This window comes from Gavialis gangeticus, unplaced genomic scaffold (assembly GCF_001723915.1).
Source record: "Gavialis gangeticus isolate Ggan-Ray unplaced genomic scaffold, GavGan_comp1, whole genome shotgun sequence".
NCBI lineage: Eukaryota > Metazoa > Chordata > Crocodylia > Gavialidae > Gavialis > Gavialis gangeticus.
This window is the reverse complement of record NW_017729029.1, coordinates 12,007,140-12,026,610: the sequence shown is the minus strand read 5'-3', so window position 1 is coordinate 12,026,610 and position 19,471 is coordinate 12,007,140. Positions and strand designations below refer to the sequence as shown.

General features: G+C 41.7%; 1 protein-coding gene across 1 annotated transcript in view; it reads left to right on the top strand.

Annotated features, from left to right (window-relative positions):
• The window catches only part of LRCH2 (leucine rich repeats and calponin homology domain containing 2), a 46,943-nt gene that overhangs the window by 15,226 nt on the left and 12,246 nt on the right, over positions 1-19,471 (top strand). The window contains exons 8-14 of the mRNA XM_019521011.1: positions 421-532; positions 876-973; positions 1,061-1,128; positions 1,360-1,464; positions 6,247-6,318; positions 16,981-17,029; positions 18,788-18,904. Coding sequence (XP_019376556.1) covers positions 421-532; positions 876-973; positions 1,061-1,128; positions 1,360-1,464; positions 6,247-6,318; positions 16,981-17,029; positions 18,788-18,904 — 621 coding nt within the window. The remainder of the gene's footprint in view (positions 1-420; positions 533-875; positions 974-1,060; positions 1,129-1,359; positions 1,465-6,246; positions 6,319-16,980; positions 17,030-18,787; positions 18,905-19,471) is intronic.

The window sequence follows — 19,471 nt, the reverse complement described above, 5'->3', positions numbered from 1 at the left end:
GCCCATCCTTGTAACCTGTCTAGGTCCAACTGTAGCCTGTTGCTCCCCTCTAATGTGCCCACATCCCCCCACATCTTAGTGTCATCAGCAAACTTGAACAGGGTGCTTTGCACCCCCTCATCCAAATCACTGATGAAGATATTGAACAGGGCGGGCCCAAGGACCGAGCCCTGTGGGACCCCACTTCCCACGTCCATCCAGGTCGAGAAGGACCCATCCACTACCACTCTCTGGGTGCGACTCTCTAACCAGTTGGCGACCCATTGGACTGTATGGGTGTCTACGCCTTAAATCTAATTTAATTTGAGGGTCATTAAGGACAGATTCCTTACTGTAGTTTATGTTTTATCAAAATAAAACATGCAGTGAAATAAGTAATGAACATGGAAGTTTATGTTTGAGTTGTCACTGTTTTTACAGCCATCTGATGATGATACAATCAGCCTTCACTCTCAGGTATCAGAATCAACAAGGGAACAGACTTTAAGAAACGACAATCATTTAATAGGAAATAAACACGACTCACAGAAAGGTAAGGCCTATGGCATGTGTGTTGTCGTAATGTGCTTAAATTCTTGTTTGGTCAGGGCATAGATCATCTCAGGTAGGCACTTCCTAATCTCATACGATGGTGTAGTACATCTATATGTTCATCATTCCAAACATCACTGTAATAAAATTATAAAGATCAAGTCAGAAAATGCACAGTGAGAAAGAAATAGGTGTCTTGAAGATCCTTTCTACATTCAAAAGTCAAGATTTCACCATATTGTCTTTTTTGACTTTGTTACAAGTACCTTTCTTTCTTAGGAGTAACATTAGATTGAGAGAACTGTTTAATATTCTCTTTTCCAATCTCCATCAATCATCACTAGACCAGGAGGTGGATGATTATATTGACCCTAATGCAGAAGATGCAGCTATTCCTGAACAAGGAGATGTACAAATTGGACCATTTATCTCTTACATTAAGGTACTGTAACTTCAGAAGAGGAAAAAACTAGATGGTACATTTAATTCATTAACATCTAAACTCTTAATTTTTTCCATTCTGTATAAGGAACAAGGAAAGCATCCTGAGAAATCCCAGAAAATAGAACAGAATGAAGAATGGGGAGATGAAAAACGGTGAGCCTTAAAGACATATTTTTAAAACTTCTGTTTGTAAGATGAGTGTGCTATGATGGATACAAATAATTTTGGTTGGGGAGAAAAAGTTAAAACTTTTAGCAAGGTCTTTTCAATTACAGTCAGGTAACATCACCATTTACTTAAAACAAGCAAGTAACAGAATGTGCATGCATTTCCATGATCTGCCAAAAACAAGATTTTAATCTAAACTAATGTTTCATCTTTCAGGCTTCAGAAAGAACAGTTGTTGGCAGAGGAAGAAGATGAATTGAAAGAAGTGACTGACTTGAGAAAAATAGCAGCTCAGCTACTGCAGCAGGAGCAAAAAAACAGGTATTTGGGTTTTGTGTCAGTAGTCAGTTAAACAAGTTGCACTCTGTTTTTAGTTTATCAGATTACATACGGTTGTGCATCTTAAAATCCTTGGTATCTTATAACTTTGAGAAGAGACTTGTGCAACTAAGCTCGTTAAACAGTTGAAGTAATTCATAAAATGTTTTTAGCTGTGCCATGTGTCTGCCTGCATAGAACTACCGGATAGATGAACAGCAATACTCAAATACAATGGTACATATGATGCAGAGCAAGGAGTTGATTGGATTTTTTTTTGTAGCTCATGTTGTCACTAAAAGAGAAGAAAATGAGTCTGAAGTGAACATATCATATATTACGGAGTTAACGTACCCTTTCATTATGTGTCTTGGTGTGTAATTATTTTTCAAAGCAAAACATTCCTATTTGGAAGTAGTGGAATCTGGTACTGGAAGATTTTTGAACACTATTGCTGATGTGACGAATTCATTTCAGCTTAGAGTTTAAGCATGAAGATACAAGTATGCAAATGCTATTTCTTTGCAGCTGTTGCTCATACAAAAAAGGAAGTTTTCATCGAAGTTCTATGGTCTTGTAGGATAATACATCCTTTCAGCTTGCTGAAATGTGTATTTCTAGGTTTTATAGAGGAAAGATCATGGCATGTTCAAGCATGCTACTTTCTCATGACAGAACATGTGTGCAAACAAGCTAGATATCATTAATTTCATCCTGACTTCTTATCTCTCCTCTAGCTAGGTATCACAAGTTCTTCCTGACTTCTTATCTCTCCTCATCAATTGGCATTTTCCCTTGAGCATTGCAATGAAATGGGTTCTCGAGGAGGGATTTGAGCCAGGACTGGAAAATGGCCTTGAGGATTATTTCAGGGGTGGTATGAAAGCACACAAGGTGTTTATGAGAGACGGGGCAAAGGGCTGACAAAGGCCCTGCTCTTAGTGTGCTATTTGGGAGAAGAGGGTGAGAAGAGTCATTTGCCAGAAGGTGTCTGGGGATCGTGGTCATAGTTAGGAGAAGAGCAGGGAAGAGGAGCCACAGTACTGACGGTGAATGGCAATGAGCAGGAAGGGACCTCTGCTGCTGAGCGATCACAATCCATGTAACAAGATGATGACACATCCCACAGTCCACTGAATGCCATTTTCATTAGTCTTGAGTTTCCATATTGCTATGGATGCTCTGCTGCAGTTTTTCTTAAAAGGCAGTGGGGAAAGATAAACAGTAAGAGATCATTATACCCTGCTCCTGCAGCTGGAAAATTGTCTTCAGGACCGTGCCAGTGCTCAGTCCTTATTTGAGTTCTGTGTGAATTGTTCAGAGCGATTCTATAGCAGTAATTACTTGTAGTTTCATGTATTGTATTTAAAATGTGGACATGTCCATTGGGATGGGAAAAATAATGAAGATAGGAACATAATTAAGTGTATTAAAAGAAATGTAATTAAGTATATCATTGCTGTTTTATTGTAGTAGAGATTTAAAGTAAGGAGATTAGCATCTAAGGAAGAGCTGTCCTTGCTAAGAGGCAGGCTGGCAAAGATGTTGCCAAGAAAAGGCAAATCTCTGAAATCCTTTCTCTGATATGAAATACAGACATGTAAAGGCAGTATTTGGAAGTTGTAGTGTGCATTGTTTGACAAGCATCATATATATTTACCTGCTGCCACCTTTGAAGGTAAGCAGCAGCAGACGGGTGGGGGGCAGCGGCTGCAGCCCAGAGCCTGAGTTGGGGTTTGCCTCACAACCTTGTACTTGAATCCAAAATGAGGGGCTTTCCTTCTCTATTTGGGGGGGAGGAAGAGGGCTTGTCTTGAATTTGAGTAAATATGACAGATTGAAAAACATTTAATAAATTTCCCAATTACATAAGCATTCACTACCTCAGTATTTAAATTAAGCTGCACATGTTAAACATAACCATTACTGTACTGTATACGGTAATTTAGTTCTTAGTTCTGTCTTTTGCCTCAGGTGGCTCTGTCCTTGCATATTCCTATTTATTATTTGTTAAAGTTTTCCTCTAATGCCTTTGGAACTTGCATAAAGAACATATACTTCTAAACATGTGGTGACAAATTCAGCACTCCTTGGTCAGTAGCATTTAGTAAGCAATAAGTTAGCCTTAATTTTGCTTGTGATTTTGTCAATTTATAATTCCTTCTTGTGACAGCAATGAATAATCTTTAGATGTTTACAATAGAAATATTTCTGGTTTTGAATCTGAAAATATGTAACTATTTTCAATGTATAGCTTTGATCTGATCACATGAAATTCTCTAAAATGTATGCACCCAGAAGTAAGTTCTTATTAACAATAACTGATCATTTGGCATGTTTACTTTTAATCCTATGCAGTCTGTCCACTCTCTCCTTTCTCCTTGCTGTACTAATGACTTCCCTATCCTCTCCCATCAACCTCTCGTGCTTCCTTCTTCCATCTTTGGGTTTGATGTACATGAAATGTGAATACAGACGGAGACCATTAAGCTATAGAACTTCATTCAGTGAAAAGCTGTTCCAGAGGACAAGGGCGGCAGGACGTGCATCAAGGTATCCAGTGTTTGTGGAGGTTTAAAATTCAGAAGATGATAATGTGTTGAAGAAAAGCAACATTAACTGAAATTTGCTTATTCAAAATAAAATAAAGTGACTGGAGGAATTAGCATAAGATCCCTAATGACTAAAAATAGATCTCAAGGTAAATGATTATCCAGTATTATCCCCAAGGAGAGAGTATGCATTTCAGAACATTAGATACCCTTCCAAAACTGGAGTTTAGGAAGTTTATTAGCTTAAATTCTTCCCTCAGCTCCACCAGTGACTCGCCAAACTACAATTCTCAAACCTCACCTCTTGTCCTTTGCAAAAACAATGTTATCCTAGTATAGCTCAGGAATGTTTGACCCCTCCTCTCCAAATGCCTTCATCTCTATGTATGAAAAAACAGTATTTCATGAGAAAACTTGTTTTTGAATGGCTTTAAGCGGTACTTTTTGGAAATACTAGCTTGAAATTGAGTCTGGTTTGGTGAACTTCTTGGTTCCAGTGTGGGAACCAAGGAGTGAACAGACAGGGAAAGCCACATGGGAGTAAAGAAATTCAGTACTGGTATGCAAAGGGAAGAGCCATCTGTGAAGATAGGAAATGTGATTTGAGTCCATCTCTCCTTTGATTTTCAAATTCCTCTGCATCTCTTGTGTCATTGGTGAGGCCCATCAAACACCTTGTACACCTTGCAGTGATCACTACCCCTGTGCAGTTCCTGCTTCCTTAACATTAAGGTTTAAAGTTAATACGTTTACTTCAATGGGAGTTTTTCTTGTTTTTCCATATTTATTATGTCATATAATGCAAACATTGCAGCTTTATATATAGCTGTTTTTGTCTGATGCTGTTAGAAGACCTGAAAAATTGGATCCTTGTTGATAAACTATAGGGAGTATGCACTGCATGATGCAGATCGTTTGTTTATTTCACAGGTTTGACCCTGCGTGATCCATTTAGTTAAATAGGATTTACATAATTACATAAACATGCAGCATCTAGAAGACTTAGCCCACTGCTGAGACTGTTTAGCTTAATGCTGCTCTAACAGTCCAGGATGGATCACAGTGGAAGTATTTAATATATTACTTGAATTGATGACTAATAAAGGCAGTTTTAGAAGGATGATTTTACAGTGTCTGTCTTCCTGTAGCCGCCTTCTCTATCTTTCAGAGAGTCATGGTTCTGATTATTTGTTTGTGCAAGTCCCATTTTGTATCTTAAAAAACCCTGCACTCTGGGCTCAATCCTGCACACATTGAAGTTAATGGCATCTAGCGGTGCAAAATTGTTAGCCCCAAAGAATTCAAAAGTTGTAAGTCTGTCCCCTAAATATCTTGACTTGCTTAAAGATTTTACGATTACAAATTGCCTTCATTGATTTGCTTTCTGTTTTTCAAATCTTTAAAAGGACCCCGCATGTCCTGCCAGTTCTTTGGGTGATTGTTTCAAGTTAGAAATGCATGCGCAAATGCAGACCACCAACTAGTTTGGACTGGACCCTCTAGGTTTTAGGAGAAGGCAGTTATCATCTTTCATAGACATTGGGGCTGGAAGGGACCTCAGAAAATAATAGAGTCCAGCCTTATCCCCATCTTATTCATCCCCATTTTACCTTCCAGTTGCTCTTCCTACTTCTTCCTAGTTCTCTAGTTTTTACCCCTGAAAACCTCCTGCCCAACACCTCGCTCCCACCTTACCATTTCTCTTGCCCCACGTCCTAAGATCTGCATTTTCCTTGCCCTCCACTGTCTTCCTCCATATCCACCTAACCGCTTCTGCAGTCTTCCTTCCCGTATGTTTTTTGTCCCTGTCTTATTCACTGCACTGTGTCTTACTGTTTCCTCTCTCTGCTGCTTGTGATGCACAAGGCTGAGCTTCTGTGTTGAAAGCAGCCTGGCTTCCATCCATGGAGAACAATTGTGGTGGTGTCCATTGGGGTAAAAATCAGCTGGGGCGCCTTGTTTCTGAAGAGCTTTAATGAAAAGGATATGCAGCGTTTGCAAGACTGAGGTACCATGAGAGTTAGGAACTTTGCTACTGACTTCAGTGAGAGCAGGATTGGGTTTTGCTGAGTTCCCTTGATAGAAATGCATTCAGCCTGCATGCGACATATGTCCTGACTTGTTTCGAATGTTTATTTTGCAGGAAGTGTTTTGTTAGGGTGCTCTGTACACTGGAAAGGTTTTTAAAAAGAGCGCTGTTTAGATAAATGTATACTTTTTTTTTCCCCCCCAGGCTCCTTAATCATTCGACCTCAGTAAGTACGAGAAACAGGCCAAAGCAGCAGACCGTGGAATCCGAAAAAAGGTATTAAGAAAATTATAGTCTTATTTGTCTACTCGAGTTACCAGTAGGTAGTATAGTTACTGGAGACACTAAGTAATAGGAGTGAGTGATCAGGTAGCTTGCTTCTTCATTTTTATTTTGTGTGCTAAACACTCTGTGTGTGTACAGTCAGTTTATATCACCATTTCTCCTGTTGAAGAGGACTTTCTAAACATCAACAGAGGAACAGAAAAATAACAACACCTTTATAAACTATTCTAAACATTTTCAGGATGCCTCAGGCACTTTTTTTACTCTGTCAGTTAAGAAATGTGCTTTGGTGGTGTTGCAGAGACATTAGTATTGTTTAACTTTTGCCATCATCCAGATGAAGCATTCTCTGATCCTCTGAATTTAATTTGCCCTTTTAATCCTAGAGATACAGGCAGGCTAGACTCTTATCTGTATGATGTCTAACTCAGCAGTAGGTGTGAAATTTCTCACTTTGAACATTTCTTGAGTAGAGTGTAAGAAATAATTAGTTTTTGTGTTTGTCAAGGAGCTCCTGTATTTAAACTGTTAGTACTTTAAAAAAGTCGTCAGCTCTTCTATGCTATAAACACCATGTGTCCAGGTTATTTGGGCACTGAAATGTTTAACAGTAAACTGAAAGTAAACTTTTTTTATATGATCACTTTTTCAGGGATATCCTTAACTCTGCTTACTCGAGTTTTTAATGAAAGTTGTTGCAGCTAATACCAAACATTTGCCAACTCTAAAAAGAAGCATTGAGGAATCCAAGTCATCTTCCTCAGAAATGTTGGGGGGTGGAAAAACTCTTTTAACATTTTGCCAGTGAACAATGTCAAATCCTTCCCGCAGCAAAATGGTTGGGTTTAGCATAAAGTGGTGTTATGAGAAGGGGGTGTTAGCAATGAGTAACACTTTTAATGCAACATTCATGCCAGGGATGCATGCTGCATCATGCTATGTGCCACTAACTCAGGTTCTGTTTGTATGGGAGACAAGTACAGGCTAATGGATGAAAAGCAATTGTAGCTGTCTGAAAGGTGAGAAGGAGAAAGTAGATGAGAGAGAATACTATACGCAAGGAACAGAAAGCAGTGCAGTACTTAGAAACCTTGGTATACTACAGCTACCTTGTCAGCATTAGCCAACAAACTTTTCTTTGCTGGCTGCTCACAGATTTCTGTGTGTCAGCTGTTGGCAGCCTTTTTGGCCCACTTGTTAAATACTCAAGCATGTTCCTTCTCCATGCTGCCTCTCATACTAGAGAAACTTTCGGTAGGCATCCACAACACTATCTCATCGTACTCCTTCAAAACCCTCATTAAAACTTTCTTTTCCCAACTCCTGCAAAGCACTTGAAAATAGTTGGCCTGCCGGTTCGTCATGCCAGTCAGCATTGTCTTTTTTTATTTTTTCCCCCACTTCCCTGTCTGGTCTCCGTGTGCTGTCTCTTGCCTTATAGATAGGATGTAAGCTTTTTGTGATAGTCTTGTTATTCTTTGTTCTTTATCATTCTAGTCCCCCCCTCTCAAAAGGGATGTAGCAGAGATAGAAGAGGCACAGAGAAGGGCAGCAGAGATGACTAGGCATGGGGAGGCTTCTGTGCAAGGAGAAATAGGTTAAGTCTTTTCATTTTAGAGAAACAGCGACTGATGGGGATGACTGGTGAGAAAGGTCTATAACAACGGTATTCAGGCCATGGGCCAGATCTGCTCTCTGGAGTCATGTCATCAGCCTGTGGAGCTCCTCAGGGGTTTGAAAATTTGGCAGTGGGAGAGCAGTGGTGGCGTTAATTGCTGTTTCCCTGCTGCTAAATTTCTGGACCCATGGGGAGCCCCGCAGGCCAGATCACATGGCTTCAGTGTGCCAAATCATGCTAGCATGTGCCTGGTTCTGGGCCCACAAGGCCAGGCCAGCACAGCCAGATCTGGGTGTGTGGGGTTGGGCCAGAGGGCATGTGGGGTCGAGCCAGCATCCTGGATCACACCCACAGACTGACCCTTCCCAGACCATCCCCAGGTCACTCATCCAGCCCACAGGGCTAGACGGTTGGACACAGGTGGTCTATAAAATGGTGAATGGCATGAAAGTAAACAAGGCTTTACTATTGAATAGCCCACAGTAGTAGAACTAGGGGACATGCAATCACATTACCAGGCAGCTGCAGACAAAAGGAAGTGTGCAGTTCACTCATGGAAGTTAGTTATGTCTACAAGATGTTGTAGAGCAAGGGTGTCAAACTCAAGTGGCCCTGTAGGCCAGATGAGCACTCCTGAGCTGGCCTGAGCGCTGGACCAGGACTGACCCCTGTGGAGTGCTCATGGGGCATGTGGCATCCTTGACTTTCCATCCCCCTGTGCAGCCTTCAGCATGCACGGCGCTGGTTCCATCCCGCACATCACATGCAATGCATGGGGCTGGGGCTGGGGCTAGTTCACTGACCTACAGGCTGGATCTGGCTCACAGCCCATAGGTTTAACACGCAATTATTGTTGTAAAAACCAATAATTTAACCAAAGAACATTCATGCAGGATCAGTCCATTGGGGGATATTAAACACAACCTCCAACTTAGAAATTCCCTGGCTTCTGAATGCTGGATCCTGCAAGGGAAGAGGGACAGGGGACAGATGAGGCTGGACGGGTCCTGCATAAATACTCTTCCCCTTAGTGTCTACTCTCTGCCCCTGTGAGATGCAGGATACTGAGCTAGAGGGGTCTATGGTCCAGCCTGGTATGGCTCCTTTTATGCTCTTACATTTTCTTTGCAGTGCCTAAAATAAAGAATCCTGGTTCATGGCTAGGCTTCGTAGGTGCTGTGGTCATACAAACAATCCATTCAGATCACTGTTGTAACCTGTCTGATTGATCTGGCACTTTCATGAGGACTCCTGCCATCGTGCCACAAATGGTTTTTCATGTACTGACAACACAGGTATGCATCTCGCTGTCATAACCTCGTAGCATAGTGAACCTGCATGATTCATGCCAAGTCTGATGTTCAGTCCATTTACTGTCCTTTCACGTGGAAAAGTTGTAGTCTTGTGTCTTCCTCAGCTTCAAAGCTTCTGGAACATTCAGGCATTTTTCCTTTCCCATGTATTTTACAGTGATTTTACCCCCTGTGTCAGTAAGCATCCTTTCCTGCTGGGTGGTACAGCACTGCTATTCAATGAGCTGACAGGTGTGCTGGTGCTTGTGTGTAATGCACACAGCAAGACAGCTTTGTCTCAAAAAACTTACAGTATATGTGAGGAAGCAGTGATATGTCGTGAAAGTAATGCTTAACTCCTCCAAGTTCAGTCATCAAAGCAGTGGGAGATAGCATTCATGATTTCTGACTACCGTCAGGAGCAAGCTAAATGGGAAAGTCCCTTGTCCAAGGGCGACTGGCATCTTTTTATCGCTTGGTCTGTTGTTTAGAACCAGTGTTAAGTAGATGAGGAATAGATATGATATTTGTAAGAAGGAAGCTTGGCAGATGCAAACTTACTTCCTTTCAATGTCCAAGAGAAGAATTTGTTAACCAAAAGGTTTAGAACCGGTAAAGCCACAGTCCCGTGTCTGAGATGAAATGCAGCCCTCCAGAGCAACCGTTTCTGGTGCTAATTACAGGATTCACTTCAAGCAAGAAACAACCTGAGCAGATTCTGTTGCCTGTTTAAATATTTGCTGTAACAAATGGAAATGCAGAAAAGAAGTAAATGCGCAGGGAACATACTCTCCATGTGTAGCTGCTTTGCAGTGCTTTCTCTTTCTGCTTTGATTTTCTGGGGAAATATGTGTCATGTATATGTGTTGTTCAGTAGTTTTTAAACTGCCTGTGATGTTTCTGGCAGGGGCATGGCTCTAGGCAGGAAGATGTATGTTGTCTTTTACAAAAGACAGATTATCATTGTATGACCCCAAAGTGAATTCTTAAGGAGTTTTCTCTGTCTGTGGTTACTGCCTTCCTATTCTTCCCTTTTAGGCTTTCCAGTACAAATATCCTTAAAGTAAGATGACTGCACACTATACTAGCCCTCAGTGGGGAGTTTCCCAATTTGCATTTTGTTTCCCTAAAATAATCCTGATTTTGCTTCTGCAGTCTGGAAGAAAGCTAATAGATTCAGGTGCTGTATTCAGTTAGGTCACATGGCGAGATATGAAATCCTATGGCTCACTGCTGAGCAGCACTCAGTGGTTCAAAAGCAGGAAAGAACGGTTAGTAGCCACAGCCCATGAATCTTTTTTCTCCTTTGTGGGAGTACCTGATATCCATGGTATCCTCATCTATAACCTTTATATCGTTGCACGTGCTCTGGTCATACGGCTGACAGTCTGGGTATGCACTGGCCACGTCCCGTGAGGGTAAGAGTTTGTGTTTGTAAGCCCGTCTAGAGTGGCGCAGTACCTTTGTGATGAAGACCGCTTTCTGTGTTTCTCTCCGTCAGAATTGACCATGCAATAGCATGCGCTGCCAGATGTTGGAACAGTTGCTCCTAGGCTCTTAAGGGGAAGCACATGTTTTCTAATGCTGCCTAACCTGCCCCTTCAGCTCCCGTGAACTTTCAAGCAAGTGGTGTTTACAGCGGTGTGAGAAGAGGCAGGGAGTCATATGGTGCAGGCTCAGCCCCTTCTTCCCATGACGCATGGCCCTTGCAACTGTAATTAGCCTCCTTTCTTCTGCAGCAGAAGGGAGCATTGTAATGTAAATATATTACAGCTTTGCACACCAACATCACATGAGATCCAGTATTTGAAGGACATTGCTTATTTCTTCTTTTCCCTAAGTACAGTATAGGTATTGCAGTATTTTAGCAATATCTATTATCCAAGAGCTGGAAGGTACTGCTTGTACTAGCTACTCGTGTTATGAGAAATGAGCATATTATATGTCAGAAGACTATGAAAACAAGTTTCTAAAATACTGAAATCAGTGCCTCTTTCATTTTTTCTCATTTAGCTCTTTATACCTATAATTTTTCAAATAATGAGGTTTCCCCATGGTACCATATTATTGGACAATAGCAAATGTTGTACCTATAGTAGGGATGGAAAAAGCACTTCTGATCTGAGCACTGCAGATCTGTGACCTCAGTAGTATGGAAGGCTTTAGAGCTGATTTTGACAGGGGAAAAAATAAGGATATGAAGTAAATGGAAAGTGAGATAAAATACAACTTGAATTTGCCAGACTAACCTATCTTTCTTTTGACTGATAACTGCTTTTGTAAACAAAGGGAATGTGATAGAGGTCATCAGTATAGAGGACCAGAAAAGCATCTGAAGTGGTGCCACTTGGGAAATTGTAAATTAAGTTGGACAAGATGGGTATTAGTACAAATAGGCAAGGGGATTATGGACTGGCTAACGGGAGATGATAACAGATGGTGTTGAAGAGAGAAGTCTCATATGGGAAGGGAAGTTACTAGTAGAGTCCCTCCAGGATCAGTTTTATTTCGTGTCTTCATTAATGACCATTGCACAAAAAGTAGAATCGTGCTGATGAAATTTGCTGGTAGCACAAAGTTAAAAGACATCATCAATATAGAGGAAAATTGGAATATCATAGAGGAAGGATAGGATTGCTTTGAGGTCTAAGAGTAATAGAAATGGACTAAAACTCAATAATACAGAAGACAAGGCTAGGCACTTGGGGAGTAATAAGAGTTACTGCCCTAAGCCTGGTGCTCGGCAGTTGGAAGTGACCAAGGAGGAGAAAGGCCTGTTTGCACTAGTTGTTCACAGAGCGAGCATGAGCTGCCAATGTGCACCAGCTGTGGGAAACAGTTCAGCCCTCAGATGTATTGGGAAATGTTTCCAAAAGGATTGGGAAGTGTTTGGGTCATATAAAGCCATATTAAGACCTCATCTGGATATTGTGTAAAATTTTGGACATTTGTGTGTATTCACATGGAACAGATTCAGAGAAGGTCTACCTGAATGGAGCCTGTCTTGTGAGAGGATCCTGAACTCCACTTCCTGAGCTAGATGAGGAGAAATGGGGATGTTCGTAACTACTTTTAATATGGTGCTTGATTAGTTTACGGAAGCAGTGATACAGCATTATTGCCTGTGAAATCAGGGGGCTGGACTCAGTGACTCAGATGATCCCTCTGTTCTTAACACTCCCCCCCGGGATTATCGATGTTCCTGTAACAGCTTCGCCCAACATCTCTATCTGTGAGATGAAAATACCAAAAAAAAATGCTAGAATCTGTGTCCTAAATTTTGACTCTTCTGACTTTGTTCCATTTCTTCCTGCACTGTTAGCTGACATCTGTGCAGAACAGCTGAGCAAGCTAACACCAGGCAAGGAATTTTCAAACCTTTCCTCTTACTTAGGGTGACCAATTTAAGACGCCTAGATTGATTTCCAGAGGATCCAGGTATGATAACTCCATGTTAATAATCGAGGAGTGTCTGTTGCTTGCAGGTCTGAAAAGCATTCCCCAGCACTCTTAAGACAAGCACCCAAAGTTAGTAAATAGTTGGGCTTTGAATACTGTCAGAGCGTATCAGTACTAGCAAAGTAAAGTGAAACTGTGCGATTAGTCTTGTGTTCCACATAGAAGTGAATAAAGTTAATAGTGTTAAGACTTTTGACTTAGTTTGTATTTCTCATTGTATGGGTGCAACAGTGGTCAGAAAAGTGTAGTTAAAAAGTATTTGGTGGCTTACACTAAAACTGGAAGAATATTTTGAGGGGTTCTGTAAGGGTCTCTCTTGGATCTGTTACCATTCAGTATTTTCATCAAAAGGCTTGCATGATGGAATAGAGAGCGCACTTGTTAAGTTTACAGATGACATCAAGCTAGGAGGAGTCGCAAGTGTGTTAGAAGACAGAATTAGAATTCAAAATGAGCTAGACAAGAGGAGTCATCTGAAATGGGATGAAATTCAGTAGGAACAAGGGCAAAGTACTACACATGCACGTGAAGTAAACGTTCATCACTGGTAGGACCTCAGCAGTGTCTGCCCCAGTTTCAGATAGCAACCTTCAGGAAGGATATGGATGATTTGGAGAGAGTCACAAGAGAGGAATAAAAAAAAAGAATCAGAGATCCAGAAGACGTGAGAATTGGGTGTGTTGGGTATAGAAAGACAAGACTGAAAGGGAGAGAAGTCTTGAAATATATAAAAGGTTACTACAAAGAAACAGAATTGTGAAGATGGAAGGAACTTCCAGGGTTATCTAGTCTAATTCCTGCACAGATGAAGCTTTATAAATTGTTCTCCATGTTCACTGGAGATGGGACAAAAAGAAATGGGCTTAAATTGCACCAAGGAACATTTAGGTTATGCTTTAGAGGAGGAAACTTCTAACTGTAAGAACCATTAAGCAGTAGAATAGGGCATGTGTAGACTAAACAGGGGCCCCAAATTTAAGTGGTGGGTTTTTAAACTGGTGCTTCTCTCCTCAGAAGCAGCCCCCCCTCTTCACCCCGGCGGCACCCAGCTCTGGCAGTCCTGGGGACACCACAGCCGCAGAGGGAAGCACCGGGCCCCCACGCAGCTCAGGCAGGCTGGCAGGCTCCAAGGAAAAAAAAAGATCAGGCTCACTGCTTTTCTTGGGCAGAGCCTGCCTGCCTTCCCAAGCTGCTGCCAGGCTGCCTGCATGGGCTTCCTGCAGAGCCCTTGAGCTGCACAGAGCCCGGTGCTTCACTCTGCAGCTGTAGGGCAGCATACTAAAACTCCTCAGAGGAGTTTTAGTTTGCTGCGCCTCAAGTCATTTAAGGTGCATTACACTGCCAAATTTGCTACAGCGGCTGGAATTATGCACGATGCGCCGCCGACACATGCAAACACCAACACCATTAAAGTGGTGCCAGAGCATTTACCCTGTTTTAAAGTGTCGTGCACATACACCCCTCGTTCTGTCTACAGATAGATTTCACATGGAGAATGGGAATCTTCATTCTGGGAGGTGTTTAAGAGCAGGTTGGACAAACATCCATCACAAACGGCGTGGGTGTAGTTGATTCTGCTTCTGCAGCAGGAGGAACTCAATGACTTCTCAAGGTCCCTTCTATCCATTTTTTTTCTGTGATTCTCTAAGGTTCAAAAAGAAAATGGGTTGCAGATTGTGTGTTTTCTAGCTGAACTTCAGTCTGACCCTTGTATCACCTGTAAGTATTTTATTTAGTTTTAAACGCTTTCATATTTCCTTGACTGGCTCCTTTTACTTTTGCAATGTTGAGCTCCTTAGTATTAAATTCTAGTGATCTTGTTTTGCAAATGTGCTGAACATCTGCAGCTCCCATGAACTTCCCTGAATTTACGCTAAGAGTTCAGTGGGTAATTCCACCAATCTGTGTTTAAAAAGTTATTGAGATCCCATATCAAGTAACACTAGGCATTATAAGTATACTTTGGTATTTTTTTCTCTAACATATATGTGAGCTTTCCAAGATTTTATATGAGAAAAAAGATTTCTTATGGTGGTCTCTTTTATTGGACCAACTGTACAGGTGAGAGAGAGTTAGACAAGCTTTCCAATGCAAGACATCCTTCTTTTATCCCTCAGACCTGAAGAAGAATGTCTTGCATTGGAAAGCTTGTCTAACTCTATCTCAACAATGCAGTTGGTCCAATAAAAGACATCACCCTAAGAATTCCTTGCCTCACTTGATTCCTGGGCCATTATGGCTACAACATCACTCTAACACGACCAAGATTTTATAAAAATGGGTTTTTGAATTTTTTTAAGGTTACTAGTGCCATCTTGTGGCTCACTGTCACTGATGAGTGAAATCACAAGTGCGTGTGTGTGTGTGTGTGTGTGTGTCTGTATGTGCGTGCACGCACACACACACACACCCCCCTCTCCTACATGGGTTGGCTACTTACTTTTAGGCAAAATCGGAAGGTGTTCAGATAAGCCAGTGCGAAAGTTGAGGTCCTTTAGAAAAGTATGGTTAAAAAGTTCAAACCCTGATGTGAAGGTGCATCTAACTGTGTTTCAGCCTTACATTTTGTATAAAATCTGCACCGTTGACAAATTCTAAAGCTACTGCAGATGCACTTGCAGCTTACGCTCAGGAGGCTGGATTTTCCCAACGGTGCCTGCACCTCCTGCCTCCTCGTAAACCTGCAAGAAGGCGTGAAGAGCAAGGCAGCCACAACCCTCCTCCAGTATCTTCTTGCAGCAAGACAGAACCCAGCGAGCCTCTAAGCCACTGGTCCCTTCAGAGACCCTAAACCAGTTATCCTTCCAACCCACCTGGTGCTGACATCTGACCTTTGCAATGCCAGCTGAAGGAGAGTCCTTGCAAATAGCACTTAGGTACCCCCTCTGTACAGTGGGGCAAGGCAACCACTGTGCCTCCAAGTGGAAAGGATCAGTGAGAGACCTTTCCTGGATTGAAAACTAATTAAAAGATATGAAACAGAGGGTAAGACTTCTCTTTTTTTGCCATGGATGTAGATTAGCAGTGAGGGCCGCCCAGCAATCTGTACAGTGTTCGACATACAAATCATCTGAAAAGGGGAGTGAATAGTAAAATGGCATGGTTTGCAGTTAATTCCCAGAGTGCTCAGTGTCCGAGCATAGAGAAAGACCTAAGGCATGTCAGGTGTATAAAACAAACAAGGGGGGTGAAAATTTGGAGCAGAGAGTGACAGAACTTCTTATAGGAGCAGCAGTCACAGCTTGTCCCTGCCTGGCTGTCACCACGGTATAGTTTACTGTGGATGTAACTCCTGCCATCAGGGAGTGTGGGGTCTCTGCCAGGCCCCAGTCCACAGAGCGTGGGGTCTCTCATGTTTCAGAACTGCCAAGCTAAGCTCTTCAGCTCCAAATGGGAATCTGCTTTTGGCGGTGGAGTTTCCTTCTTAGTTCCCCAGATTGTCAGCAAGGAAAGCTGCTGGTAAGCAGTATGGAAGAAATGAGTTTTGTGCCCATGAGAACGTTGAAATATGACCTTTAAGGAAGATTTTTCTCAAAGAATAGAGAGAAACACCAACTGTAAATTTATTTTGTGATATGAATAATACAAGGAGTTTGGGGTATTGCCCTTGAGTCCTCTGTTTTATTTTTGAGATTTATCAGTTTACTTTCCCTCTCTTCTAATATCGTTCTGTTCCCTATTGATTGTGTAGAGGTTCTACACGCACCGTAAACTGACTGTACACAGGGCAGCCCATATAAAATTGGAACAGACTGCTTCGTTGGTAACTTGAAACACAATGTGCCTCTGCTTTTTGGAGAAAGGCAGTGACTAAATTTCATAGGAAGTATTTTAAGGATCTGTTTGAATCTGTTGAAAATAAACTGCTGGAGAATGGGAAACACGTAGAAGAGGATGAAATAGATCTGGATGCAAAAATGTAATGTGACATTCTAATAGAAAAATCATGGAATTCGTTTTTGGAGTACCAATTTTTAAATTGTGGTGAACAGTAGATCAGTACAGCGTTGCTGGGAATTTATATATTTTTAACACTGTGCCCAACTGTAACCTTGCACGAAAAACTTCTGTATTCATGTAAAACAGTAGGAATGTAACTGGGTTGGGGGGAGTGAATGGGGTGCAAACATCTCAGCTGCTGCTGCTACCCAAAGCACAAAACTGCCCAGCTAACACCTCTGTAAAATATTTTGGCAGTCTTGCTGTTAACATTTGTAAAAAGTCATAACACAGCAGCTAATAAAACCAAGATCATACATACTTATATGGGCTTTTGTTTTTAAGTGTCTCAGCAGATGAAGCAAACTCTCCATTGTCTCCATATAGCTGGCAGGTAAGTAGGTACATATACAACTATATCATATTTTTTGATGCTTGATCACCATTTCAGCAGTAACCTGTGCATAGATGAATCACTTCCTCAGATTTCTTTCATAATGTGTACACACAAACAGTTGCAGGTGAAAGCTAAGTTCCCTCTTTATGTAGCACTCCTGTTTGTTCTGTATCCTCGTATCTTCAGATATTATTCATGCTGTCTTTAAGAACTTGGTAATGCTGCTAAGACATGGGCTTTGTGTTTTTCTGTCTCTATCTGTTATTTCCTTGTCTCAGACTTGCCAGATTGTTGTTTTCCTCAGGTTTAACAAAGTCTTAATCTTGTAGAGCTCCAGTCATTGCTGTGTACGCCTAATTGAGAAGTGGTTCCATTACACATCAAAAGTGTGTGAAACTTGGAAGACCAAATTTCGAGCATTTGATTTTTAGATGTTGATTCCTCAGTTGTTTTATGATCATTGTTATGGTGTCCAGGTGTGCTAATAAGAAGCAAGGTTTAGAAATGCCAGTTGATTGCTTTGCATTCCTTGTAGTTAAATTATTCCTTTTGAACCACCTTCCTTTAGCTTTTGGGGTATGGCTCCGCCTGCAAAGTAAGGTCACAGCATGGCAGCGCTCCCCATTCATCACATACGTGCATGCTTTTGCCCTGTATAGGGAGCAGGGGGGTGGTATCCCCCCTGGCTATGGGACAGGAGTAAGACAGGGTGGGAAGAAGTTACTTTATACCTCTGTTTGATGTGAATGGGATTGCAAAGCATAGTTGGGTTTGGCTGAAGGTTTGCTCTTAAGGGTCATAGCAAAGTGGGGTGGGGGAAATTTCCTAGTTTTGAGGTGTCGTTTGGAGAGATGGCTGTTTCTTATCTCCAAGGTGTTGTCATTCATCAGAAGCCATTCTGAGCCCTCCTGATAGGGTGGGCTATAAATCTTAATAATAATAATAGCAATGCAAGGTAGTTTATCCCACTGTCATGGAGAGGGAAGCTACCTTCCTTTAACTTTGGGGTAAGAACTTGCACAGGAGCAGGTACAGTTGGGGTAGTTGACGTGCCGCAGGCTCACCCCAGCTTAGTTTACAGTAACACACCTGTGTAGTCATCCCTTACTAGAATAGGACAGTGCTTCTTAATTACTTGCATTCACTGATCTCTTATGACCAAAACTTTGATCATTTCCTTTGTTTCCTCATATTAATTTGTATGTTGCAAAGATAGAAGTTTTCTAGCAGTATCTAATGAACACATCTTGCCACTAAGGATTACAAGAGAGTGCTTTTAAAGAATAGTTGTGGGCAGTTGACCTGATATGTAAAATTTATGCACATCCCAATTTATCCATGTGGGAACTGCCACCAAAAGCACATGAAAGGCTAGTCGTGCCTCATACTAAGGCTCACAGTAGTAATTGTAGGCAATGGCACATGGCTCATTTGTGAAAGCTGGGTGCAGCCTGAATGACCAGGAAAGATATGAACTTTTTAAAAAGATAAACTTGTTATGTTTTTCTGATTCCTCATGTAGAATTTATTGTAGAATTTTGAAACACAAGAAATGCTGTCCAGAAAGGTTACCTGTATTTGAGATGTGATGAAGTAATTCTACCAGGCTAGCCCAGGAAAGACTACTGCTTTCAATAAAGCATGCTTTTCTGTTCAGCTTTATTATCATCACATAATTTTAACTCATAACAATTCATTCCAGTTCTAATACTTGCCTACCATGTATTTTTTTTATTTAAAAAAAAAACAAAACAGCCTCTAGAAAATCAGAAGGATGAGACAGATGAGCAGCACTGGCCAGAAACTCAACCAGTTATTTGGCAAACTGAAGAGAGGAGGAAGAGCAAACAACTTAGAAAGGAATATTTCAAGGTATCAGAAATACTTTTTTGTTTGGTGCCTTTTTCACTTTGGAACTCTAGCTTTCTTAATCAAAATGAGATCATTTTTCTGGTACAAAAAATGAAGAAAATTCAGCTCGTGGTGCTCTGGAAAGGTACCAGAGGACTGGAAGAGGGCCAACGTGGTTCCCATCTTCAAAAAAGGGAGGAAGGAGGACCCGGGAAACTATAGGCCAGTTAGTCTTACCTCGATCCTAGGCAAGTTGTTTGAGAAAATTATGCTGGCACACATCCAGGAGGGGCCAGGAGGGGACTGCATGCTTAGGGGCAACCAACACGGGTTCATCAGTAGCAGGTCCTGTCAGACCAACCTGGTGGCCTTTTACAATCAGATCACCAGATCATTAGATGCAGGGGTAGCAGTGGACACAGTCTTCCTGGACTTCCGGAAGGCTTTTGACACTGTCTCTCACCCCTTTCTCATTAAGAAACTGGGGGGCTGTGGCATAGACACCCACACAGTTAAATGGGTCGCCAACTGGCTGGAGGGCCGCACCCAGAGGGTGGTAGTGGATGGGTCCTTCTCAACCTGGAAGGA